This window comes from Schistocerca gregaria, chromosome 4, assembly GCF_023897955.1.
Source record: "Schistocerca gregaria isolate iqSchGreg1 chromosome 4, iqSchGreg1.2, whole genome shotgun sequence".
NCBI classification, from domain to species: Eukaryota; Metazoa; Arthropoda; class Insecta; order Orthoptera; family Acrididae; genus Schistocerca; species Schistocerca gregaria.
Genome location: NC_064923.1, coordinates 702,195,085 through 702,221,848, shown reverse-complemented (window position 1 = coordinate 702,221,848; position 26,764 = coordinate 702,195,085). Strand labels below are relative to the sequence as shown.

The 26,764-nt window shown below is 44.6% G+C and overlaps 1 protein-coding gene across 1 annotated transcript in view; it reads right to left on the bottom strand.

Annotated features, from left to right (window-relative positions):
- Window positions 1–14,424, bottom strand: part of LOC126267873 (dendritic arbor reduction protein 1-like) — a 1,078,567-nt gene extending 1,064,143 nt beyond the window's left edge. The window contains exon 1 of the mRNA XM_049973183.1: window positions 14,315–14,424. Coding sequence (XP_049829140.1) covers window positions 14,315–14,424 — 110 coding nt within the window. The remainder of the gene's footprint in view (window positions 1–14,314) is intronic.
- Between the last annotated feature and the right edge of the window lie 12,340 nt (window positions 14,425–26,764).

The window sequence follows — 26,764 nt, the reverse complement described above, 5'->3', positions numbered from 1 at the left end:
ATTCCAATCTCTGTCTTCCTCTACAGTTTTTGCCCTCTGCAGCTCCCTCTAGTACCATGGAAGTCATTCCCTCATGTCTTAGCAGATGTCCTATCATCCTGTCCCTTCTCCTTATCAGTGTTTTCCACATGTTCCTTTCCTCTCCGATTCTGCGTAGAACCCCCTCATTCCTTACCTTATCAGTCCACCTAATTTTCAACATTCGTCTATAGCACCACATTTCAAATGCTTCAACTCTCTTCTGTTCCGGTTTTCCCACAGTCCATGTTTCACTACCATACAATGCTGTACTCCAGACGTACATCCTCAGAAATTTCTTCCTCAAATTAAGGCCGGTATTTGATATTAGTAGACTTCTCTTGGCTAGAAATGCCTTTTTTGCCATAGCGAGTCTGCTTTTGATGTCCTCCTTGCTCCGTCCGTCATTGGTTATTTTACTGCCTAGGTAGCAGAGTTCCTTAACTTCATTGACTTCGTAACTATCAATCCTGATGTTAAGTTTATCGCTGTTCTCATTCCTACTACTTCTCATTACCTTCGCATTTCTCCGATTTACTCTCAAACCATACTGTATACTTCTTAGACCATTCCGTTCAGCAGATCATTTAATTCTTCTTCACTTTCACTCAGGATAGCAATGCCATGAGCGAATCGTATCATTGATATCCTTTCACCTTGTATTTTAATTCCACTCCTGAACCTTTCTTTTATTTCAATCATTGCTTCCTCGATGTACAGATTGAAGAGTAGGGGCGAAAGGCTACAGCCTTGTCTTACTCCCTTCTTAATACGAGCACTTCGTTCTTGATCGTCCACTCTTATTATTCCCTCTTGGTTGTTGCACATATTGTATATGATCCGTCTCTTCCTATAGCTTACCCCTACTTTTTTCAGAACTTTGAACAGCTTGCACCATTTTATATTGTCGTACGCTTTTTCCACGTTGGCAAATCATATGAACGTGTCTTAATTTTTCTTTAGCCTTGCTTCCATTATTAGCCGTAACATCAAAATTGCCTCTCTAGTGATTTCCTTTTCCTAAAGCCGAACTGGTCGTCACCTAGCGCATTCTCAATTTTCTTTTCCATTCTTCTGTATATTATTCTTGTAAGCAGCTTCGATGCATGAGCTGTTAACCTAATTGTGCGATAATTCTCGCACTTGTCACCTCTTGCCTTCTTCGGAATTGTGTGGATGATGCTTTTCCGAAAGTCAGATGGTATGTCGCTAGACTCATATATTCTACACACCAACGTTAATAGTTGTTTTGTTGCCACTTCCCCTAATGATTTTAGAAATTCTGATGGAATGTTATCTATCCCTTCTGCCTTATTTGACCGTAAGTCCTCCAAAGCTCTTTTAAATTCCGATTCTAATACTGGGTCCCCTATCTCTTCTAAATCGACTCCTGTTTCTTCTTCTATCACATCAGACAAATCTTCACCCTCGTAGAGGCTTTCAATGTATTCTTTCCACCTATCTGCTTTCTCCTCTGCATTTAACAGTGGAATTCCCGTTGCCCTCTTAATGTTACCACCGTTGCTTTTAATGTCAACAAAGGTTGTTTTGTCTTTCCTGTATGCTGAGTCTGTCCTTCCGACAGTCATACCTTTTTCGATGCCTTCACATTTTTCCTGCAGCCATTTCGTCTTAGCTTCCCTGCACTTCCAATTAATTCCATTCCTCAGCGTCTTGTATTTCTGTATTCCTGATTTTCCCGGAACATGTTTGTGCTTCCTCCTTTCATCAATCAACTGAAGTATTTCTTCTGTTACCCATGGTTTCTTCGCTGCTACCTTCTTTGTACCTATGTTTTCCTTCCCAGCTTCTGTGATGGCTCTTTTTAGAGACGTCCATTCCTCTTCAACTGTGTTGCCAACAGCTCTATTCCTTATTGCTGTATCTATAGCGTTAGAGAACTTCAAACGTATCTCGTCATTCCTTAGAACTTCCGTATCCCACTTCTCAGCGTATTGTTTCTTCCTGACTAATGTTTTGAACTTCAGCCTACTCTTCATCACTACTATATTTTGATCTGAGTCTCTATCTGATTCTGGGTACGCCTTACAATCCAGTATCTGATTTCGGAATCACTGTCTAACCAAGATGTAACCTAATTGAAATCTTCCCGTATCTCCCGGCCTTTTCCAAGTATACCTCCTCCTCTTGTGATTCTTGAACAGGGTATTCGCTATTATTACCTGAAACTTGTTATAGAACTCAATTAGTCTTTCTCCTCTTTCACTCCTTTCCCCAAGCCCATATTCTTCTGTAAACTTTTCTTCTACTCCTTCCCCTACAACTGCATTCCAGTCGCCCATGACTACTAGATTTTCGTCCCCCTTTACATACTGCATTACCCTTTCAATATCCTCATACACTTTCTCTATCTGTTCATCTTCAGCTAGCGACGTCGGCATGTATACCAGAACAATCGTTGTCGGTGTTGGTCTGCTGTCGATTCTGATTAGAACAACCCGGTCACTGAACTATTCACAGTAGCACACCCTCTGCCCTACCTTCCTATTCATAACGAATCCTACACCTGTTATACCATTTTGTGCTGCTTTTGATATTACCCGATACTCATCTGACCAGAAATCCTTGTCTTCCTTCCACTTCACTTCACTGACCCCTCCATATCTAGATTGAACCTTTGCATTTCCCTTTTCAGATTTTTTAGTTTCCCTACCACGGTCGAGCTTCTGACATTCCACGCCCCGACTCGTAGAACATTATCCTTTCGTTGATTATTGAATCTTTTTCTCATGGTAACCTCCCCCTTGGCAGTCCCCTCCCGGAGATCCGAATGGGGGACTATTCTGGAATCTTTTGCCAATGGAGAGATCATCGTGACACTTCTTCAACTATCAACTACAGGCCACATGTCCTGTGGATACACGTTACGTGTCTTGAATGCAGTGGTTTCCATTGCCTTCTGCATCCCCATGTCGTTGATCATTGCTGATTCTTCCGCCTTTAGGGGCAATTTCCCACCCCTAGGACAAGAGAGTGCCCTGAACCTCTATCCGCTCCTCCGCCCTCTTTGACAAGGCCGTTGGCAGAATGTGGCTGACTTCTTATGCCGGAAGTCTTCGGCCGCAAATGCTGATTATTTATCAAAATTTAAGCAGTGGCGGGGATCGAACCCTGGACCGAAGACGTTTTGATTATGAATCAAAGACGCTACCCCTAGACCACGGGTACGGAATTAGACAGCGTCCCTCACTTGCGTCGATAATACCGGAGAACCATTGTCGCAGATTTGGATTCTTCATATGTATTGCACTTTCTCCTGGCCTGGGACCATATTGATTACACATATACTGTATCAAAATGGTCCCAGGCCAGGAGAAAGTAGAATACATATGAAGAATCCAAATCTGCGACAATGGTTCTGCAGTATTATCGACGCAAGTGAGGGAAGCTGATCCGAAAAAAAACAAGCTTCTGCTACTGGGCAGATCAGTTCACTTCATTTACATCAACATTTTTACTCCGCACGCCACCCAACGGCGTGTAGCGGAGGGCACTTTACGTGCCACTCTCATTACCTACTTCTCCTGTTCCAGTCGCGTGAGGTCCGCAGGAAGAACGACTGCCAGAAAGCCTCCGACCACGGTAGAATCTCTCTAATTTTACATTCGTGATCTCCTCGGGAGGTATAAGTAGAGGGAAGCATTATATTCGATACTTCATCCAGAAACGCACTCTCTCGAAAGCTGGACAGCAAGCTACACCGCGATGCAGAATTTGCTAAACATCTCCGTAACGCTATCACGCTTACCAAATAACCCTGTGACTAATGGCGCCGCTCTTTTTTGGATCTTCTCTATCTCCTCTGCCAACCCGACCTTGTACGCATTCCACACTGATGAGCAATACTCATGTATAGGTCGAACGAGTGTTTTGTAAGACACCTCCTTTGTTGATGGATTACATTTTCTGAGTACTCTTCCAATGAATCTCAACCTCGCACCCACCTTACAAACAATTAATTTTATATAATCATTTCACTTCAGATCGTTCCGTACGCATACTCCCAGATATTTTTCAGAAGTAACTGGTATCAGTGTTTGTTCCGCTATTATATAATTGTACAGTAAAGGATCCTTCTTTCTATGTATTCGCAGTACATTACATTTGTCTATGTTAAGAGTCAGTTGGCATTCCCTGTACCAAGTGCCTATCCGCTGCAGGACTTCGGAGAAGGATCCGTAATGTGCGGATAAAGCATTAGTAGTGTCCTACCTGACACAATCAAATCGTGCGCATCGTTACAGAGCGATATGAAATGGAATGAGCATCTGAGGAGCGTCGTAGAGAATGCTAATGGACGAATTCAGTTTGTTGGAAGAATTTTAGAGAGGTGTGGTTCATCTGTAAAGGAGACCGCGTATAGGAGGTTAGTGCGACCTATTCTTGAGTACTGATCGCGTGTTTGGGATCCGCATCTGGTCAGATTAAACGAAGACATCGAAATTGTTCAGAGTCGGGCTGCTATATTTATTACTGATCAGTTCGGACAATACGCAAGTATTACTGAGATGCTTCGAGAATTCAAAAGAGAATCGCCGAAAAGAAGACGACGTTCTTTTCGAGGAGTGCTACTGAGCAAGTTTAGAGAACTGGCATTTGAAGCTGACTGCATAACGATTCTATGCCTGGCAACATACACTGCACGTATTGATCACGAAGATAAGATACGAGAAATTAGGGCTCAAACGGAGTCATATACACAGGTTTTTTCCTAGCACTGTTTCTGAGTGCAACAGGAAAGTAAATGACTATGGTAGTACCGGGAACTCTCCACCATGCACCGTATAGTGGTTTTTTAGGAGTACGTAAGTAATGTAGATGTGGCAGGATTGGTTGTCATAGTGATATAAACAGTAGTCGTCTCCGAACTGTTCCTCTACAGTCCATAGTACGCAGTGCTGTAATACGTGTTTACATCCTTCCTCGTTTTGCTAAGAGCAATAAGAGGACCAAATCCTAACCATTGAGACGCCCGCTAAACTAGCTGGGCAGAACAGGTAATAGTATTGTGGAAAGTGCCAAGGTTTGAGGTCAGTTTCTGCTTATAATTGTCATATACACTCCTGGAAATTGAAATAAGGACACCGTGAATTCATTGTCCCAGGAAGGGGAAACTTTATTGACACATTCCTGGGGTCAGATACATCACATGATCACACTGACAGAACCACAGGCACATACACAGGCAACAGAGCATGCACAATATCGGCACTAGTACAGTGTATATCCACCTTTCGCAGCAATGCAGGCTGCTATTCTCCCATGGAGACGATCGTAGAGATGCTGGATGTAGTCCTGTGGAACGGCTTGCCATGCCATTTCCACCTGGCGCCTCAGTTGGACCAGCGTTCGTGCTGGACGTGCAGACCGCGTGAGACGACGCTTCATCCAGTCCCAAACATGCTCAATGGGGGACAGATCCGGAGGTCTTGCTGGCCAGGGTAGTTGACTTACACCTTCTAGAGCACGTTGGGTGGCACGGGATACATGCGGACGTGCATTGTCCTGTTGGAACAGCAAGTTCCCTTGCCGGTCTAGAAATGGTAGAACGATGGGTTCGATGACGGTTTGGATGTACCGTGCAATATTCAGTGTCCCCTCGACGATCACCAGAGGTGTACGGCCAGTGTAGGAGATCGCTCCCCACACCATGATGCCGGGTGTTGGCCCTGTGTGCCTCGGTCGTATGCAGTCCTGATTGTGGCGCTCACCTGCACGGCGCCAAACACGCATACGACCATCACTGGCACCAAGACAGAAGCGACTCTCATCGCTGAAGACGACACGTCTCCATTCGTCCCTCCACTCACGCCTGTCGCGACACCACTGGAGGCGGGCTGCACGATGTTGGGGCGTGAGCGGAAGACGGCCTAACGGTGTGCGGGACCGTAGCCCAGCTTCATGGAGATGGTTGCGAATGGTCCTCGCCGATACCCCAGGAGCAACAGTGTCCCTAATTTGCTTGGAAGTGGCGGTGCGGTCCCCTACGGCACTGCGTAGGATCCTACGGTCTTGGCGTGCATCCGTACGTCGCTGCGGTCCGGTCCCAGGTCGACGGGCACGTGCACCTTCCCCCGACCACTGGCAACAACATCGATGTACTGTGGAGCCCTCACGCCTCACGTGTTGAGCAATTCGGCGGTACGTCTACCCGGCCTCCCGCATGCCCACTATACGCCCTCGCTCAAAGTCCGTCAACTGCACATACGGTTCACGTCCACGCTGTCGCGGCATGCTACCAGTGTTAAAGACTGCGATGGAGCTCCGTATGCCACGGCAAACTGGCTGACACTGACGGCGGCGGTGCACAAATGGTGTGCAGCTAGCGCCATTCGACGGCCAACACCGCGGTTCCTGGTGTGTCCGCTGTGCCGTGCGTGTGATCATTGCTTGTACAGCCCTCTCGCAGTGTGCGGAGCAAGTATGGTGGGTCTGACACACCGGTGTCAATGTGTTCTTTTTTCCATTTCCAGGAGTGTATTTTAATTTAATAACCTTTACAACAAAGCGGCACATAGCCGAAACTTTACCGAATGCAACTCTTTCACCGCTGAAGGGATCCAACAACAAATCTTAACTACATAAAAATCCAATTAAGGTAGCAATAAAGTAATTTAAAGAAGCAACATATGCAAGATGCAATACCAATGGTTGCAGGCCACAATTAAACTTCCAAATTTTAAAATATATTATAATAATCTTTAAAGGCGGAAGGCCACAGTGTTTAAGTTTGATAGACAAATTTAAAAATAAATTTTGTAAAATTTTAAGAAGACAAAAGAAATAACCATAAGTCTAAAATTTAAAATAGCTTACAGATAATTAAACGCCGGTGGCTCTCTGAAGGCCTCCAGGGAGGTCGGCCTGCCCTCGTTCACTTAGGTGAGACAGGTGGTGAGCCCAGCTATACTTCATCCGTCGGAAACCAACCAGGGGACAGCCACGGACCGACAGGCACAACGACTTTCTTACCGTCAATCAGTACACAAGAACTCAAACCGGCAATGTTACAAACGAGATAATCCACAATGGAGTATGTATTAGCTGTCAAAATCACACACCACGCCGCGCGGGATTAGCCGGGCGGTCTCAGGCGCTGCAGTCATGGACTGTGCGGCTGGTCTCCGCGGAGGTTCGAGTCCTCCCTTGTGTGTGTGTTTGTGTGTGTGTGTGTGTGTGTGTGTGTGTGTGTGTGTGTGTGTGTGTGTTTGTCCTTAGGGTAATTTCGGTTAAGTAGTGTTTAAGCTTAGGGACTGATGACCTTAGCAGTTAAGTCCCATAAGATTTCACACACATTTGAACATTTTACACACCATGTTGGACAGCAACAACAGGTGAGGAAAGGACGCTGCTTGAAACTACGTTAGTGGCCAGGGGAGGCAAGCAGAACACTAACGGCCACAAGACAGAAAATTCTCTAATGGCACTCAAATCGTAGTCGACCAAGATAGTTAACTTCGCCGCATGGAGGCTAAATCTCAGCAGTAGAACAACTCGGTGCTGCTCACCGGAAAACCTCCCCAGCAGCAAACCACCGAAGCGAACCATCACAATATGAACAGACGTGGCTTGGGTAGTTAAAACCACTACTCAAGTTTGACGTCCTGGGTCAGTGAACCACGAAGCTCGTAGCGATTGGACAGCTCCAGACACGCTCCGACACTGCACATGGGCTGCCAGCGGCTCCATCCGACTGTACCGCGCGGAGATAACTTCCCTCGTCCGCAGCAACCGACCGACTGACTCCAGAGCCAGAAACTATATGCACCAAACCAAAGATGGTACACGGCGCAAATATCGATGCACATTACTGGTGCCACACGTAGAAGCAAGAAGAACCACGACGTAACCGCGACAAGGGCGGGAAACCAAACACAGATAGACAGCCAAGTTCACGAAAACGCATATTTAGGAGAGAGCACGGCTCAGCCCCGAACCCCCCCCCCCCCCCCATACTGTTACACCAACTCCTGCATTCTTCATTACTGGCACTACGCAAGATGACAGGTAACGTTCTCCGAGCTTTCGCCGAAGGCAAATCTTTCCATAGGATTGCCATAGTTACAGCATGATTCATCACATCAAAAGACACTTTTCTAATAATGCACAGTCCAGTGACGCTGTTCGAAACACCACTCCAAGCGTCGTGTAATACCGACTACAGAAAGATGTCGTTTATGACGAGCTGTACGACTCATGCACCGCATTCCTTTCAACTCCCAACGCACAGTCATTGTACTGGTTGGACTGCTGGTAGTACTACACGATTGACTAGTGATTCTTTCCGCTGATTTCATGCGATTTTTTACTACCACCCTCCGCGTTGCTCGACAGTCCCTGGCAGTCAGTTCATGACGTCTACCTGGTCTCGATTTAGCTGCGGTTGTCCCTTCACGCTTCCACAGAACAACAGTGGCACCAACAGTCGATTTAGGCAGTTTTAGCAGTGTTGAAATGTTCCTGATAGATTTGTTGTTCAGGTGGCATCCAACGACTATCCCGCGCTCGAAGTCACTGAGCTATTCTGACCGAAACATTCTGCTCTTACTACTTCCCTGCTGGCGTCTCAGTACTCCACGCGTCTTTTAAAATGATGAGTCTACCTCTTGTGAATTGTATTCCGCTTTACATATGGGTGTCAGGATACTTTTGATCAGATAATATACAAGAAAAATTTTGAGAACTTTCTAATTCATAGATTGTAAGGAAACTGTGAGATGTGAGCCTGTTCCAGTCGTCCTCTCACGGTTTCTTTCCTATTTAAATAATGATTTGTATGTGTCGTGCTTATTACCACCATTCTATCTCTCGATTCAAACGATATTTGATTTCCTCTATTAAATAGCTGTCGTACTTTACTATGTGCTGTCACGGGCAGCAATGCGCTTTTATTTCAACTATGTTCTGGGGAAACCTTTCATTGCTTTAGCTTAAAAGACTTCTGTATCATACTGGATTCGGCTCATGGGGTCCTCCATCGGGGAAAGAAATGGCCATCCCAGAGGGGAGGAGCGCAGACAGCGATTTAGAAACAAGAGTACACCGTTCCTATCTTTCTTTCTTTCACTGGTGCCATGTCCCACACTAATGCAGGGTCGGCATTTTTAGGAACGAATTTTGCAAGGTTAGTAGAAAGGGGTGACCGATTGCCCTTCCTGCCACCACCCAATTCCCCCCTCCCCCCCCCCCCCCCCCAAGATGGAATTAGTGTACCCCTGCTGTCTGCGTCGAGTGTAATTTATGGAATAGTGCGAGCGGGTTCAGATGTCTACGAGTCATGTAACCGAGGCGGAACGTGGGGACCAGCCCGGTATTCACCTAGCAAGACGCGGAAAACCGCCTAAAAACCACATCCACGCTGGCCGGCACTCAGACCGACGACGGTAATCCGCCAGGCGGATTCAATCCGGGGCCGGTGCCCCTACCCGATACAGGAAGCAGTGCATTAGCGCTCTCGGCTAACCTAGCGGGTCAAGAGTTCACCGTTCCAGCGAGACTAAACGCGAGTGTGGCTCAAGCAGCCTAATCCGGCATCGGGTAGGACAAAAGCGTTCCACTGGACGGCGGATTCAGCGTCATGTTTACGCAATAAATAACAGAAAGCTTCGGAATATGCCACAGGGGATCTGGGTGATCACCTGCTGAGACTGTCGTTTTGTCCTGTTACTAGACAGCTCTAAAATTATGATATATTTCGACGGGTGAGGTTGAGAAAATTTCCACTTAATTTTTCCATTGGAAGAAAAAATGTAAAATCAGAATTCATATAAATCCCAAACTAGTATCATTGCCGTGAGAACCTGTTTTCGGGCCTACGTGAAAGCACGTTCAAGATTGGTTCTCTTGCATCTAAATAGATGGGCATAGACAACACGCCCGATTCCAGTAACCTTATTGGAGAGACAGTTGGACCTTTTCGGTGACTGACGGTATAAAGTGCGCAGAGGGTGGACACTGGGGATTGAAGGGAAACGAAGGGTCTTTCTGGGGGAGACTCTTCAAGATTTCGCCCTGCGCGCTACTCTTAGAATCACCACGACTTTATAAGCAAGTTTGGAGTTCGGCCTGATCCAAAGCCAGAGTTTGATTTAACAGTGAAAGGGACTTAGATCAGCTTCCCGTGATCTCGTCTGATAAGATGAGTGCGTCCCGCGTTCACAGTCGCAATAGCCTACGCCCTACGCCACCCAGTAGTAGCCCCGCAGTAAGACAGCGTACGGCGACATCACGCAGTTAATAATATTTCCTTCGTGGGGATTGTGTAAAGTAAATGAATGATTAACAGTCAAACGGCGAAAATTTCTTTAAAAAAATATCATACACACTCATTACAGATGTAGTAATCTCACACTGCAATGAAATCAATCAAGAACAGGTATTTCAGCTGTTCCAGGAGAGAGGGTTCCATTACTGTACTTTGGCTTTCGCTAATCTCTTATTGTAACGTGCACTTCATCAGATGTTTCCATACCACTTTCCTTAACTGTCATGATAAATTATGGGGAAAGCTTTAGTCAAGCACCAGTCATGTATGGCCCTTTGGAATGATGGATAATTTTTTTCGAGATGATAGTTTCCTCCTCCTTATTTTAACAGTGATGTTGTGTACTCAGAATACGTTCTTGCCTTTTTTTCCAGTATTTTGAAGGAACTACAGTTGATTCAATTTCCTAGACCTGACGGTAACTGAACATTAATTCAGCCAATATTGTCCAGAAATACACTGACGCCCGAACAACACGGACTTACATGCACTGAGAATCAAAAATAGCGCATTGAGAATGGCTAGCTGGTTCTCGGTTGAGCTGCGAGCCAGGAATTCACCGCTTCTTTCATTGCTTCGTCCGAGGTTAATCGACGGCCCCTCAATGTCTGTTTAAGTGGATCAGACAGGTTATAGAAGGGGCGAGATCGAGACTATATTAAGGATGATCCAGTAGTCGAAATTTGAGTTTCTGGAGCGTTACAGCAGTGTGGGCAGCAGTATGGCGACGGGCATTGTCGTGCAACAACACAACACCTTTTGACAGCAATCCTCGGCGTATTCTTCGAAGTGCAGGCTTTAGCCTGGCAGTAAGCACCTCACTGCAACGTTCATTGTTTATTGTTGTGCTCCTTTCCCTATAATGTTCCAGTACTGGACCTTGTGCGTCCCAGAAAACCGTAAGCATCAGTTTTCCTGCAGGCGGTTGGGTCTTGAACTTCTTCTTGCACGGCGAATTTGGATGCTTCTGTTCCATACTCTGCCGCTTGCTCTCCGGATCCATGTTTCGTCACCAGTAATGATCCTGTCTAAGAAGTTGTCCCCTTCGTTCCCATAGCGATCCAAATGTTTTTTTGCAGATATCCAAGGGCGTTTGTTTCTGCAACTGTCTGAGTTGTTTTGGGACCCATCTTACACAAAGTTTATGAAACCCAAGTCCGTAGTGATTAATTTCGTATGCAGAACTGTTACTAATTTGCAGACTATGTATCACTTCGTCAATAGTTAATCGTCTATCTAAGAGAATCATTTCACGTGAACGTTCAATGGTTTCTTCATTTGTGGCAGTAAACAGTCGTCCGGCTCCTTCAACGTGCGTAACACTTGTGCGACCATTCCGGAATTTTTCAGTCCAATCGCAGAAAAGCGGTTGCGGCAGAACACTGTTCCCCTACTGTACCGAAAGTGTTCGATGATTTTCGGACCCTGACAGGCTTTCCGACCACAAAAAACGGATCACAGAACGTTGCTCATCATTGGTGCAAATAGACAGCGGAGGAGTCGTGATTAACAGCACGGCAGCGATAACGAAACTAACCCAGCAGCTTTAAAATTGCAAAGATATAACAACAAATAAACAAAGCATGAGTCATCAAAGTAAAACGTACTACCAACAGTACCTAAATTGCGGATAATAATTGAGTTACCATCGTAATTAAATTTCCAACGCCTTCAAACCATAAATATTTAAGTGAGGTCACCTTATGAAATCAGATTCAAATTTGTTTCTCGCAAGAGCCACATTTATACTGATAATCGCCCTTAGTATTTCATCTAGGAGGGGGGGGGGGTTGAATTTCGACAGTAGTACAGACAACTGAATTTATTTGCCTATCGGCGGAGCTTCGTAGAAAGATACCGTTTCTATTTCAGAATACGCGCGTGTTCTAGCCATAGAAGTAAAATTGGTCCTGGTCCGATTTTGAAAGATAAGTTAGAAGGTTAGATCGATACAGACTAACCTCATAGGCTTAGGCGCATATCGTCGGGCAAGACTTCTTCCTTTGTACCTGAAATAATAAAGAAAGTTAAAGAAAAGAGGAATCAAAGATAACTGAGCCGCTCTGAGAGTTAACCCCTAAGTTCAAGTATGTGGTTCCGATCCCCGGTGCGGCACATAGTTTTAATCTGTTGGGAAATTGCAAAATAGCCCACATTCCATTGCAGAGTGAAACATTCATTCTGGCGTTCAGTGGACGTATCATTCTTTCTGCTAATCTCCTTTGATATAGGAACTCAGTTGTTAATCCATACAGGAAACTTCCCATGGTATAGGCCTTTGAAAGGTCTCTGTTGGATTCCTTTCATGTTAACTTCTTAATACTTTTGTCATTTACGGCTTACATTCCACTTCTAAATTTACTGTGGTGTTTCTGACTATTTGGGAGGAGACGGAGCAGTGGAACATGTTACTTTTATTATAATCAAGAACGACCTGTCACACTACTACACTTAAAACACAGTTTATATGTAAATCATGTCACACAGTCTCATACGGAACCTCATCCGCTTTCTTTTATATACTGTATATGATAAGATACTGTCATCTCCCTTCCCTTCTGTGCGAAAGGCTGAATGAGCAAATGTATTTCTAGTTGCATGCTCGATGGTAGCACACAAGCCTGTCTGCTAGAGAACAGTAGGACCAACGTCGGAACAGGTAGCTACGCTTTCTAAAAGCAAAGAGGTTTCTATTCTTAGTATGGTCCTGACCGTCTCTTGTCATGTTGGTATAGGAAGCTGTCTCTCTGGTCACTTCCGTTTTGAATCTGGAAGCACCCTTGGTAGGGGCCCACGGCAGTCTGTCCGCGGCGAGCGTCTGAAGTGGTAAGATCTCCGGCTAAGCGCGTCTCTGCTAAATCCGTAGGACAATGGATTTCTTAAGTTCAGCCTAACTGAAAATTTAATCACCTTTATTTCAGGTTTAGATCTAAAATATCTAATGTTATCTTAAATTGCAACGCAATGTAATTCGAGTGTGAAGTTCAGAATATCTTCCAGTAGTTGCTTTGTCACTACTTTGTGAGGAAAGTGGAACCACGTGTGGATGATCCGTAACTCTAACTAAGATCATCAATCTTAAATGCGAATGTGCGCGAGATTATAACGTCTCGTCTTGACAATATTTTTCAATATAGCAACTTTTCTTTATGTTCAACACACATGGGGTGTACTTTGTGAGACCAGTACTACGTGCTTATACAATTGTGTGACCCATCAGGTTAATGGTAAGACGATAGTAACCAGTTCGAGGTTTTTCTTTTGTAATTTGTGTTTTGATGTAATTTATTTTAATTATCAAAATTACTGTGGAGTTACACTCTTCGTGTAAACCAAGTTGACCGCGTGAAGCATGTAGTGTAATCATCAAAGTAGCCCTCAGCTATTCTTTTCGGGAAGATTTCACAGAGAGTTAGTATGAATTTAGTATACCAATGTGTGGTAATTTCATGACGGACAGGATTGCGCTACGAACGTAACTTGTTTGGGTGAAAATGGAATCGGTTGGTTGTGGTTAATTTCATCTTGCATATGTTTCAACGTTCTTCGTGTGTTACTTTATGAATCCAGTGTTGTATGCAGTCTCCCAATCTTGTCTCCATATTTGATGTGTTCCGTAAGATTACAAACTCAAATTTTCACAATCCTAAATAAGGCACCAGTTTAGTTATGAATCAAGTGTAATATGCTGAAATTTTAACGGAACAATGATCAATGTTAAAATTATAATCACCGGTTGTCGTAAGATGACTATTAAAAGATTATAATTAATGTTAGTCTGGTTGGGAATTTGGTAAGGTAGACTGGATACCTGGTGAAACAGTTGCTCAGTAATGCAAGGTTAACTTCCCCAGATAGCACACGGTTTTTATCCCGCTTTTATCAGCACCGCTTTCAGAACAACTTAATGCATCAACATTACACCTTGTACTCTGGAATGTTGAACAGCACCGAGAAAGTGATACAGTCGTCCGCGTGGTAGTAAAACCCCGCTAAGCTGCATAGTAGTACGTCTTGCAGGTACTTGTAAGAACACTGAGAGGTGACGGTAGGGATGCGCCTTCGGACGGAGAGGCGACGCCTCCGTGCAGCGGCGGCGGCGAGAGCCCAGCTGCAGCCATGACAAGTGGTCGCTGCGGCCGCTAGCGCCGCGCCGGCCAGATAGCATCAGCGCCTCTGTGTGCAGAGCGCGACTCCTGCCGCGGCCTGTGGCTGCGGCTGCTGCAGCGCTAGGCCCCTCAAAGGTCACGGCCGCGGGCAGCCTCCTGACCTTGCACTTCAGCAATCACCCAGGCTCCCCTCGGTCCAATCAGTGCCTCACACCGGTAACGGACACCGCGCAGCAATTATTGCCTCCGGTTACCTCGCTCAGACCTACCGCTCTATACAACCGCTAGTGAAATTTTATTCTCGATCTTGTTAAATGAACTCAACGACTTCAGCGATTGCAGAAACAGAAACTAAGGTTTAACGGCCGTTGTAAGCAGCCAATGTATCATTAACCATAGTACGACTGCAATCAATCTTAAAGCTATTACCTACGTGGCACACGAGGATGTAAAACCACGCAGACAAAGCTATTGCAACGTTAATCATTCAAGAAGTGTGAATACGTTAATATACAATAATAGAGTGTCAATAAGCGAGCTCTTTTCGTTTGGTCAATACTCGTAACTGTTACTACGCATTGTGTCTGGGCTAGAGGTATACAAATACAAATAATTTTACGCAGTCGATAACAGCCGGTCGGGGTGGCCGAGCGGTTCTAGGCACTTCAGTCTGGAACCGCGCGACCGCTACGGTCGCAGGTTCGAATCCTGCCTCGAGCATGGATGTGTGTGATGTCCTTAGGTTAGTTAGGTTTAAGTAGTTCTAAGGTCTAGGGGACTGATGGCCTTAGAAGTTACGTCCCATAGTGCTCAGAGCCATTTGAACGCAGTCGGTGCAGATACTGTCCAACATGTGATCCTCATCATTTCATGAACAGTGTTGAGTCCAATGGCGCTTGCCTGCCAGTGATCCTATACCGAAGAACCAAATAAACTGGTACACCTGCCTAATATCGTGGTTGGGCCCCACAGCACGCAGACCTCCCCCAACACTAATGTCTATAGTGCTGGAGGAAATTGACACTATGAATCCTGCAAGGCTGTCCATATATCGGTAAGAGTACTAGGAGGTGGAGATCCCTTATGAACGGCACTTTGCAAGGCATCCCAGATATGATCAATAATGTTCCTGTCTGGGGAATTTGGTGGCCAGTGGAAGTGTTTAAACTCAAAAGAGTGTTCATGGAGCCACTTTGTAGCAATTTTGGACATGTGGGATATCGCACTGGTCTGATTGAATTGCCCAAGTCCTTCGGAGTGCACAATGGACACGACCAGATGCATGTGATCATACAAGATTTTGCGGAAGTGTCACCTGTCAGCGTCGTGTCTAGACGTATCAGAGGACTCATGTCACTCCAACTGCACACGACAGAGCCTCCATAAGCTTGAACAGTCCCCTACTAACATGCAGGGTCCATGGATTCATGAGGTTGTCTCCATACCCGTACACATCCATCCACTCGATATAAGTTGAAACGAAACTCGTCCAACCTGGCACTATGTTTTCAGTCATCAACAGTCCAATGTCGGTGTTGATGGGCCCAGGCGAGGCGTAAAGCTTTGTGTCTTCAGCAATTTGCGGAAGCGTTGCACTTCCGATTCTCTTCAGTCGTCGTTGGTTCCGTTCTTGTATGGTTTTTTTCCGGCCGCAGTGATATCGTAGATTTGATGTTTTACTGGATTTCTGATATTCACGGTACACTAGTGAAATGGTCCTACGGGAAAACCCCACTTCATCGCTACCTCGGAGGTGCTGTGTCCTATTGCTCGTGCGCCGACTGCAAAACCACATTCAAACACTTAAATCTTGATAACATGCCATCGTAGGAGCAGTAACCAAACTACAACTTGCTGTCATATAAGCACTGCCGGCCGCAGCACCGTATTCCGCCTGTATACTTATATCTGTATTTGAATATCCATGCCTATAATAGTTTCTTTGGCGCTTCAATGTATATCGACGTGTTGGTGAACTGTGTAGTTCCAGTTCCACTGACGCTTCCCGACCTAGTTTTCCATCTCGAACGTGCGACCCCTCCGTCCTATCATCGGGCTGTTACCCAATTTCTCCATGAGACGCAGCCTGAGCGTTCGACCGGAGGGGCAAGCGAAGGCGGAGGTGGAGTTCCCACTGCCTTGCTCTCCGCAGTCCTTATCTGCCTCTACTGGCATGGGTGTCTATCAGGGACACTGTTTATACGAGAAAGGTTTGAGATCTGGTAGATCAGAGACAACAGATCTACACCGCAGCAGAGGCCGTAAAATATGTTGGGCTTATGAACATGTGGCGAGAAATGGAACACTGTTTCGATATCTACCTAGATACATCTGGTGCCCACATTCAACTGTACCAACATGCACAAATGTGTTTCAGATCCCGTATAGAATGTTGTACAGACAAAGTTGTAAGCCTTAATAGGTACTGAAATATAAAAAAAAGTTTTGCTCTATATCTAGCCCAGCCACCGTGAATGTTCAAATAATATTCACTTCTCATTAACGGCAACTGACAACGTTTGAAGAAATACTTGCAAAAAGTTGTAATGAAGACGATACATGTGACAAATGTAAAAATAAAAGTTACAGTCGGACTATATTTTCACTTGCACCTCGGACAAAATTGCATTATGGAGGCATTCTTCAAGCCGGCCGGTGTGGTCGAGCGGTTCTAGGCGCTTCAGTCTGTAACCGCGCGACCGCTACGGTCGCAGGTTCTAATCCTGCCTCGGGCATGGATGTGTGTAATGTCCTTAGGTTAGTTAGGTTTAAGTAGTTCTAAGTTGTAGGGGACTGATGACGTCAGATGTTAAGTCTCATAGTGCTCAGAGCCATTTGAGCATTCTTCGACTTTAGACTTAGTACCTCACTGCCTTGTACGTTTCAAGAACCACGGCACCATTTCCTTTAAATGATTTAAAGAGGAAAGTTTGCGTATGCTAGCAGTTACGGAAGTGTATCTAAAAGACGTCCCTGTGTTCATTCACAACTCAAATAAATTCTAATATTTTCGTGTTAGAGGAAATTCTGCGAACGTTTCAAGTCGTATTTATCTACCAAGAACTAGAGGATGTCACTAGGAACGGCATCTGTAGTGTGCTGTGTGTCTTCATCAGACTGGGAAATAATTCTGATCCTTAAGGTTCCATCTTACTGCCCTCATTTTCTCTTCTTTATATTAATAATCTTTTCCTAGAAACATTACGAGATGCGATTTTTTTTTCAGCTGTTAGAAGCATAGTTATTTGTGTCGTAGGTTTATGTCTGAGTGTTATTCGGGCTTTGGGTTGTAGAGGTGTGAACTCAGTTTAATGATTAATTTACGAAACACAATATTCTTCTCAATAAAAGAGCAACAATGGTGTAAAACAGAAGCAGAACTTCATCTGTAGCACCATGAAGGCTTTGAAAACAAGGCTCAAAAAAGCAATATAAATGCCTTCAGAATTAAATGCAAACCTTTGCTAGGGCAATAGTGCTGGGAAGCAATAGTAACAATTATAATACATAAGGCCCTCGACTACAGAGAGGAACTGCAGTAGATGTACCTTCTGCAGTTAATTAGAAGATGCTAAAATAACTTGAGGACTAAATTAAGGTTACCCATGTAGTACATAACCTAATACTGGTCTACTGCTACTGCCATCACCAATTAGCACTACAACGAAGCTACCACCAACGCACTAGAAAACTACCTAGACGTATGTCCAGTTAACTACTAGAAAACAAAACATACAGGTCAGTCATTCTTACAAGGCAACAACGAGCTGATTTTCGTTGTACAAATGGCATCAACAAATGAGTTAACCTTACAATGTAATAAAAACAAATCAGTCAGGCTCAAGGCGCATAATGTAGCAAAACCAAAATGGCTATCACTTTCAGAGAACCCACCTGCAAGTACAGCATACTATCAAACAACAGCCACAAATTTTCTATTCAATAAACTTCACCAACAGCTGTATACTTTAGGTTATTTTATTTTATCTCGAACGCAACCAGTTTCAGCAATTCATTTTGCCATCTTCAGGCCTCATACGCTTTTTTTGAATCAACGAGCTTATCGTACAGCGCTATAAAACTGGATACCGTGAAACGTTGATTTGAAAAAAAAAAAAAAAAAGAGTATGGGGCCTGATGTTGGCAAAATGAATTGCCGAAACTGGTTGCGTTCGAAATAAAATAACCTAAAGTATACGAATGCTGGTAAAGTTTATTAATTGAAAAGTGCTTAACAGACGATGTCCTGTGGCCATAACGGACCGACAGAGACAGCCACAACTTGTCGTATGATAACATCCAACTTCTTTGTGTAATTGAAACGTGGGCTTAGGGAAGGCAGGAAAAGGTGTGGACGGATCCTCATCAGTTACCGTTGGTTGCACAGTAAACACACACACTTTATTTAAGGAAATAATTTTTTCTTTTAAAACAGTCTTTAAAAAAATGACTGCAAGACAAGCTACACTGACGGCTGAAGGCCTTATTAAGAAAGAATTCAAAATTATTCGTCGGCTGAAGACCACAAGCAATACTTCAGAACCATTAACGGCTGAAGGTCTGAATCACAAATGAGGAAAACAATTACATGTTAAAAATATCAAAATAATTTTTTAAACAGTCTTTTTAAAAACATTGACTGTGACATAAGTTACACTGGCGGCTGAAGGCCTTATTAACAAGAATTCAAATTATTTGTCGGCTGAAGGCCCCAAATAATAGGAATAGTTTAAACAAATATTATTTTTAAACAATTGAAAATCAGACCAAATGGAAAAATGGAAGTGATCCACAGACAGTGCTCCAAGGATCGACCTGAGAAAAGTCCATACAGCTGCGAAAGCCAGGGCCGCCCAAACGCTGCACAGTGTGCAAACGTGCGGAAGTGCTGCACATGAGCGCACGTGTGCGACAGCGACATGTTATGAGACATGCATCCTAAAAAAATCGGTGGCGGCTCCACTTCCCTGTTTATGTGGTACAAGCAAGAGCGCAACATACCCAGTCTCGTTTACCCCTGGTAACCGTAACCTTAACAGAGAAGTACTGAGAAATGGCATGTACAGTTTAAAAGCAAAGGACGGGAGATTTACGTTTTCAGTCGTTTAAAAATAACTGGAAACTGCAATTCTTTTTTGTAGCCGTTGGCGAAAACTCAGTGTTTGCTGTGTCGCCGAATAATAGGCGGCCAGTGCAAGTTTTCAATTGAAAGATACTACAATACATATCACAAAGGCTAGTGTTGTGTACTCAGCAGTGAAAAACGGCAAGCAAAATTAAATGTCCTTAAGAAAATGAATGAGACACATCAACTCGATTATCATTTCTCATGGCCAGTGATAAACGAGTTTGGATTTATTCCTTTCATAATTAAAAATTGTTTACTAACTGTGCATTAATGCCTCATTCTGCTCCATGTTACATTATTATCAGAAAAGTTGGTCATTAAAGCGATTGTTCCAATGTATACTTACATTTAGGTTTTTTTTAATGTGTGAAAGGCTAGGCTCAGATGAAGTCGATAAAACATAACATTCATCTAATTATCGGTTATTATGCAGATTTCAGACGGAACTGATGAAAGATATAGCAATAATGGTATTGAAATAACAGGTAATCATCGAGAGGTCTGCGGTTACCATTCTGTTCAGACGTCGGTGAGACAGAAATTATGTGTGTGTAAGTGAGAGCACCGAGAATTAGTTATAGGAAACCCTGCATTAGTTTAATGTTATTTGAAATCATGAGTAAAGTTCGCTAGAAGTCGCTCTCTTTCCTAAATACAAGATCAATAACATTACGCGTATTTACGTGCCGTCAGACAAGCTTCCTTAATAAAAAGCCATTTTTGTTTACTGTATTACTTGTCTTACTGGGTTAAACTGTTAACATAAAAGTAGACGTCACAATGAGTAGATTGAGACAGTATTTCAAACGTTTAATACGCGAAATACCTTCCCATGGTTGGCTTGAAAGCTGTGGAAAGAGCACTAGAATGCGCCGGTATAGAGTATCCCAGCAAGTGGATAAAGCGACATCTGTGGGTAGAAACATGCACTACATGAACGCTGACGGCTGCGGCGTGCACGCTGTGACCCCGAAGTTGCACACGTGCAGGATCACCGCACGCGTGCAAAATTTCTGGCCGGCCCTGGCGTAAGCGGTGAGACAGGCAGCAAAGCGTTATGGTCACGTAACACGATGGCAACTCAAACTAGGGACAGTTTAAACGCCGACCAACCCTCTTACCAAATCCACCTAACATCTGATAACCAGTACAGCGATGGAATAATTCAGGCGAGGGCGAAGTGACAGACAGCACTGCGTCTGCAAAATCCGACTTTTAAAACATCGAAAGGCAGAAGGAACTACTCCACAAAAGCAGTACGAAGACAGCATTAAAATAACGGCTCATTCAAACACACGAGATACTCTCGGACCCGCGAAAACAATTCCATTCTGCGGTCCAAGTGCAGCCCGAGAAATCAACCCCGGCCGCTGACTCCAGCTTTCCGTGTTCCCCGTCCGCAGCTCGTGGTCTAGTGGCTAGCGTTGCTGCATCTGGATCATGGGGTCCCAGGTTCGATTTCTAGCTGGGTTGGCGATTTTCTCTGCCCGCGGACTGGGTGTTTGTGTTGGCCTCATCATTTAACTATCATTATCATCATCAATCGTGACAGTTGCTAGATTGGACTGTGTAAAAATTGGGACTGTGTAAAAATTGGGACTGTGTAAAAATTGGGACTGTGTAAAAATTGGGACTGTGTAAAAATTGGGACTGTGTAAAAATTGGGACTGTGTAAAAATTGGGACTGTTTAAAAATTGGTACTGTGGAAAAATTGGGACTGTGGAAAAATTGGGACTGTGTAAAAATTGGGACTGTGTAAAAATTGGGACAGTGTAAAAATTGTGACTGTGTAAAAATTGGGACTGTGTAAAAATTGGGACTGTGTAAAAAATGGGACTGTGTAAAAATTGGGACTGTGTAAAAATTGGGAATGTGCAAAAATTGGGAATGTGCAAAAATTGGGACTGTGCAGAAATTGGGACTGTGCAGAAATTGGGACTGTGCAAAAATTGGAACTGTGCAAAAATTGGGACTGTGCAAAATTTGGGACTGTGCAAAATTTGGGACTGTGCAAAAATTGGGACTGTGTAAAAATTGGGACTGTGTAAAAATTGGGACTGTGCAGAAATTGGGACTGTGCAGAAATTGGGACTGTGCAAAAATTGGGACTGTGCAAAAATTGGGACTTTGTACAGGCGCTGATGACAGCGCAGTTGAGCGCCCCACAAACGAAACTACATCCGTGTCGCCTAGTGACGTGCTCCAGGCTATCTGACTACCACTATGGTATCATGGTACTGTACCAGGTGCCGTCCATTCATCTCGTGCGGCTCCACCGAGGACCGGAGCAGTGCCAGCAGTGCCCCCGACCCCTTCCTGTAACGTAGTCCTAGCTTGTTGGGGTAAGAAACTAGATGTTCTGCGAATTACAAATCATTCACGACACCCCTTAATAGTGAATCAATTGCAATGCTAGAAAGAGCTGTTAATTTTTTTTTTTAAATAATGGTTCTGAGGGATCCTGCCCACTCGTCTAAGATGGGGTGCCTGGGAAGCTGCTTTCTCGGACAGCTAAACAACAGTTCAATCAAATGTTTTTAATGGAGTTTATTACAGAAAATTACATTGACAGTACTTAGGTTGGCTGATTTACAGTGAGGGGTCGAAAGTAATTGACAATAATGCAAATAATCAATGTCCTTCGAAAAATACAATTTCCATGCAAGTAAATAATACAGTAATTCATCAGTCACGGCTCGTCTTATAGTGCGGTTCTTCTAGTGCGTCTTCCAGTGCGGGTCTTCTAATGCAGCCGAGGCTAGCTGGAGCGCCGCATACATTCTCTTCGTGTAGGTGCCGCCGCTGTCGTGGTGTCGTCCTAGTCAGCGTTCTTTTGTCTGACGTCGCCCCTCAGCGTTCTCTGGTGTAACATTCCATGACGACGTGACGGAACTTGATTTTACGCAGGAACAAGTTCCTTCCGAAATACTTTAAAAGTGTCATAAAGTAGTCTGGCACTATGGAATACGGTGATTTCTTATTGGTCGAGTTGGTATCCTAAGTTCGAGACGCTTCATCTACTTCTAAATGTACCCGTGAAGCTCTGTAGTGAGTCCAGTTCGTCTCCAGACATCGTGTAGCTTACGGTGTAAAAAAATTGTTCTTGTAGTCTGCCAAAGCTTTTGGAGGTAATTTTTCAAAAATATGCACCAGATATTGAAAATATACACTACCGATTGAAACAATGAAATTTGTTTAGTAATGAGCAAGTGTTCGATTGTATTTCTTTCTTTGTTTTAGCCACACTGTTTCTGTTATTTCGTTGAAAAGTCCAAGATGATACATTGGGGGTAGCTTGCCTACTCTTTCCATGAATAGAATATACACTCCTGGAAAGTGAAATAAGAACACCGTGAATTCATTGTCCCAGGAAGGGGAAACTTTATTGACACATTCCTGGGGTCAGATACATCACATGATCACACTGACAGAACCACAGGCACATACACACAGGCAACAGAGCATGCACAATGTCGGCACTAGTACAGTGTATATCCACCTTTCGCAGCAATGCAGGCTGCTATTCTCCCATGGAGACGATCGTAGAGATGCTGGATGTAGTCCTGAGGAACGGCTTGCCATGCCATTTCCACCTAGCGCCTCAGTTGGACCAGCGTTCGTGCTGGACGTGCAGACCGCGTCAGACGACGCTTCATCCAGTCCCAAACATGCTCAAGGGGGGACAGATCCGGAGATCTTGCTGGCCAGGGTAGTTGACTTACACCATCTAGAGCACGTTGGGTGGCACGGGATACATGCGGACGTGCATTGTCCTGTTGGAACAGCAAGTTCCCTTGCCGGTCTAGGAATGGTAGAACGATGGGTTCGATGACGGTTTGGATGTACCGTGCACTATTCAGTGTCCCCTCGACGGTCACCAGAGGTGTACGGCCAGTGTAGGAGATTGCTCCCCACACCACGATGCCGGGTGTTGGCCCTGTGTGCCTCGGTCGTATGCAGTCCTGATTGTGGCGCTCACCTGCACGGCGCCAAACACGCATACGACCATCATTGGCACCAAGGCAGAAGCGACTCTCATCGCTGAAGACGACACGTCTCCATTCGTCCCTCCATTCACGCCTGTCACGACTCCACTGGAGGCGGGCTGTACGATGTTGGGGCGTGAGCGGAAGACAGCCTAACGGTGTGCGGGACCGTAGCCCAGCTTCATGGAGACGGTTGCGAATGGTCCTCGCCGATACCCCAGGAGCAACAGTGTCCCTAATTTGCTTGGAAGTGGCGGTGCGGTCCCCTACGGCACTGCGTAGGATCCTACGGTCTTGGCGTGCATCCGTGCGTCCCTGCGGTCCGGTCCCAGGTCGACGGGCACGTGCACCTTCCGCCGACCACTGGCGACAACATCGATGTACTGTGGAGACCTCACGCCCCACGTGTTGAGCAATTCGGCGGTAAGTCCACCCGGCCTCCCGCATGCCCACTATACGCCCTCGCTCAAAGTCCGTCAACTGCACATACGGTTCACGTCCACGCTGTCGCGGCATGCTACCAGTGTTAAAGACTGCGATTGAGCTCCGTATGCCACGGCAAACTGGCTGACACTGACGGCGGCGGTGCACAAATGCTGCGCAGCTAGCGCCATTCGACGGCCAACACCGCGGTTCCTGGTGTGTCCGCTGTGCCGTGCGTGTGATCATTGCTTGTACAGCCCTCTCGCAGTGTCCGGAGCAAGTATGGTGGGTCTGACACACCGGTGTCAATGTGTTCTTTTTTCCATTTCCAGGAGTGTACATAGTAGAATACTTTATTCATCCTGTCTAATGGAAGAAAACTCTTATTAATGTTTACTATTTATTGAAATGGCGTTAATGTTAAAGTTAATCTGTGAATCGGGCTCGATATGTAAGTGCAAGTTCTAGTGTTGCTAAATGAAATAAATAGAAATGCGATGCTCCAGCATGTTCGGGGCCGCCCCAGTGCCGGATGAACGAAAATGCCGGACTATCGAGCGGTACCTCTTACTATTGGTATAGGCTCAAAAATACAGGGAAAACTGCTGTAGCACCGTGTTTTGCAGCAAAATGGTGATTAACAGAATCATTAGCTTGATAACTTTAGCACAAAATTAGACCATTACCACATTTTTATTCAACACAAGAAGTTTACATTCATGTACTGTACAGTATTTTACTCTGACTTAAAAAAATCTCGTTTATGTTTTTGCTTTCGAGATCGTTGTCACTTGGCATAAACGTTATTCCTGATGATACGGAAAATAGTAAGTTCAGAGTCGTCATAATTAGCATTACTCGCAGCAAAAGTGATGAAATTATTTGGAAACCCTGCGGCTTCTCCCAGCGAACTTTTTCCTTTCCTTCCCTTTGCTCTTCTGAATCATTCTCTTCCAGATTCTTACGTAGGTTACACTTCTTACAACATGTACACCTTCTGACACTGATTCGGGACGTTCCTCCTCCTCAACAGTCAAATGCAGTATATGTAGTTGGTCAAAGTTTTCTCCAGCATCGCTGTAAAGTAACTTTTTGTACTGGAATCCAAGACAGTGCGATAGCATAGATGGCATCTTGTACATTAAACCTTTTTATAATGTCAGTTAGAACACAGTTGGTGTTAAACAGACCTTGAGCCAAGAACTGTTGTAAAAACATTTAAGAGTGAGGATTACCCCTTGAAATTAGTCAAATCACTGACGTAACGTTCGGTGGAAGAAGTGTAGCAAATATGTTTCTAGAAACTATCTCACCCACTGTCGGATGTTCTTTACAGTTGTCCAAAACAAGAATGGCTTTGCAATCTTCTGAAAAATAAAGGTTTTTGAAGCTTTCTTTGGCTTGTGGCTCTTTGGTGTGACGTCATAAGCGAGTGACTGTATGTGAGATCGCTCTCTAAGTTTTTTTTATATATTTTTAGTTTTCAGATATATATTTTAACGGTTTTTGTGATAATATTTACTATATAAGTGTTTTCAGAAGAACCTTTTGGGAACTGTTTTCAGCTTCCGTACTGTGTAATTAGACGTTTGATTCTCTTTCTGTATTGTCTTTTGTTATATTCATATTTGTTGTTTATTAATACTGTTAATAATAGTAGTTACTTCCCTTGTAGAGTACTTTTGTGATTATTGTAGTCAGTTTTTTAACATATTCTTATTGTAGTAGCGGAACTTAGAAAAAGTTAAATTTTACCATGAGTGAGAAGTGTGGGCTTTGCCGTAGGTTCGTGAGTAGTGGATTGCGGTGTGAGACTTGTTCGAAGTATTTTCAGTGGGGGGAATACAGTGGGGAAGCCAGAGGGCATTCTGGTGAGATCCTCTCCTGGAACTGCAGGTTATGTAGCAAGAGTAAGTAAATAGAGGAGCAGGAGCGTAAGATCTGTGCCCTTCAGGTGCAGTTGAAAATCGCACAGGAGGAGCTAGATAGGATGAGGAGGGAGAAGAGGGTTGGGGAATGGGAGCTGGCTGTCGGCAAGAGATCTGCTAGGAGAAGAAGATTTTCAGACAGTTTTACTATTGATGTTTACAATAGATATGACCAACTGTCAGAGTCCAGTGGAGAGGAATGTCTAGTAGCTGGAGATGTAGGAAGTATGCAACAGACCTCAGTAGCTACGGCGGCTAGAGCAGTTGCCAAGTCGAAGAGGAAGAAGAAGGTTCTGCTGTTAGGTAGTTCTCATGGCAGAGGTGTAGGCCAGCAGTTGCAGGAAGTGCTGGGGAGTGAGTACCAGGTCACCAGCATTGTGAAGCCTAATGCAGGATTGGCTCAGGTGACTGTTAACATAGGGGGGCTTATGTAGGGATTTTACTAAAGAGGATCAGGTAGTGATTGTGGGTGGGGCTGGTAACAGTATTGATAGGGGTGGGGAGTATGACATAGATGGTGACCTGGAAAAGATAGCCACTCACACTGGCAACAAGAATGTGCATTTCGTGGAACTGTTTCAGCGTCACGATCCGCCTCATCTTACGCCGTCGGGTGTAATAACATGAGACTTGGGGGTGCGCTGATGACAGAAAGCAAGGGGCACATTTCAGTGGTGTCGGTGGAGTCTATCAGCAGGATGGGTTTCACTAGACATGGCCTGCACCTCAGCAGGTATGGGAAGGGGAGGTTAGCAAAGCTTATAGGTGAAAGCATAGGTGGGGTTGGTGGGATTACTCATGGCAAAATTTCTGCAGTAATGGGAGATAGAGCTGCACCTTTTTTAGATTGAAGTCAGCTTATAGGTATTCCTGCTTAAGGGAAGTC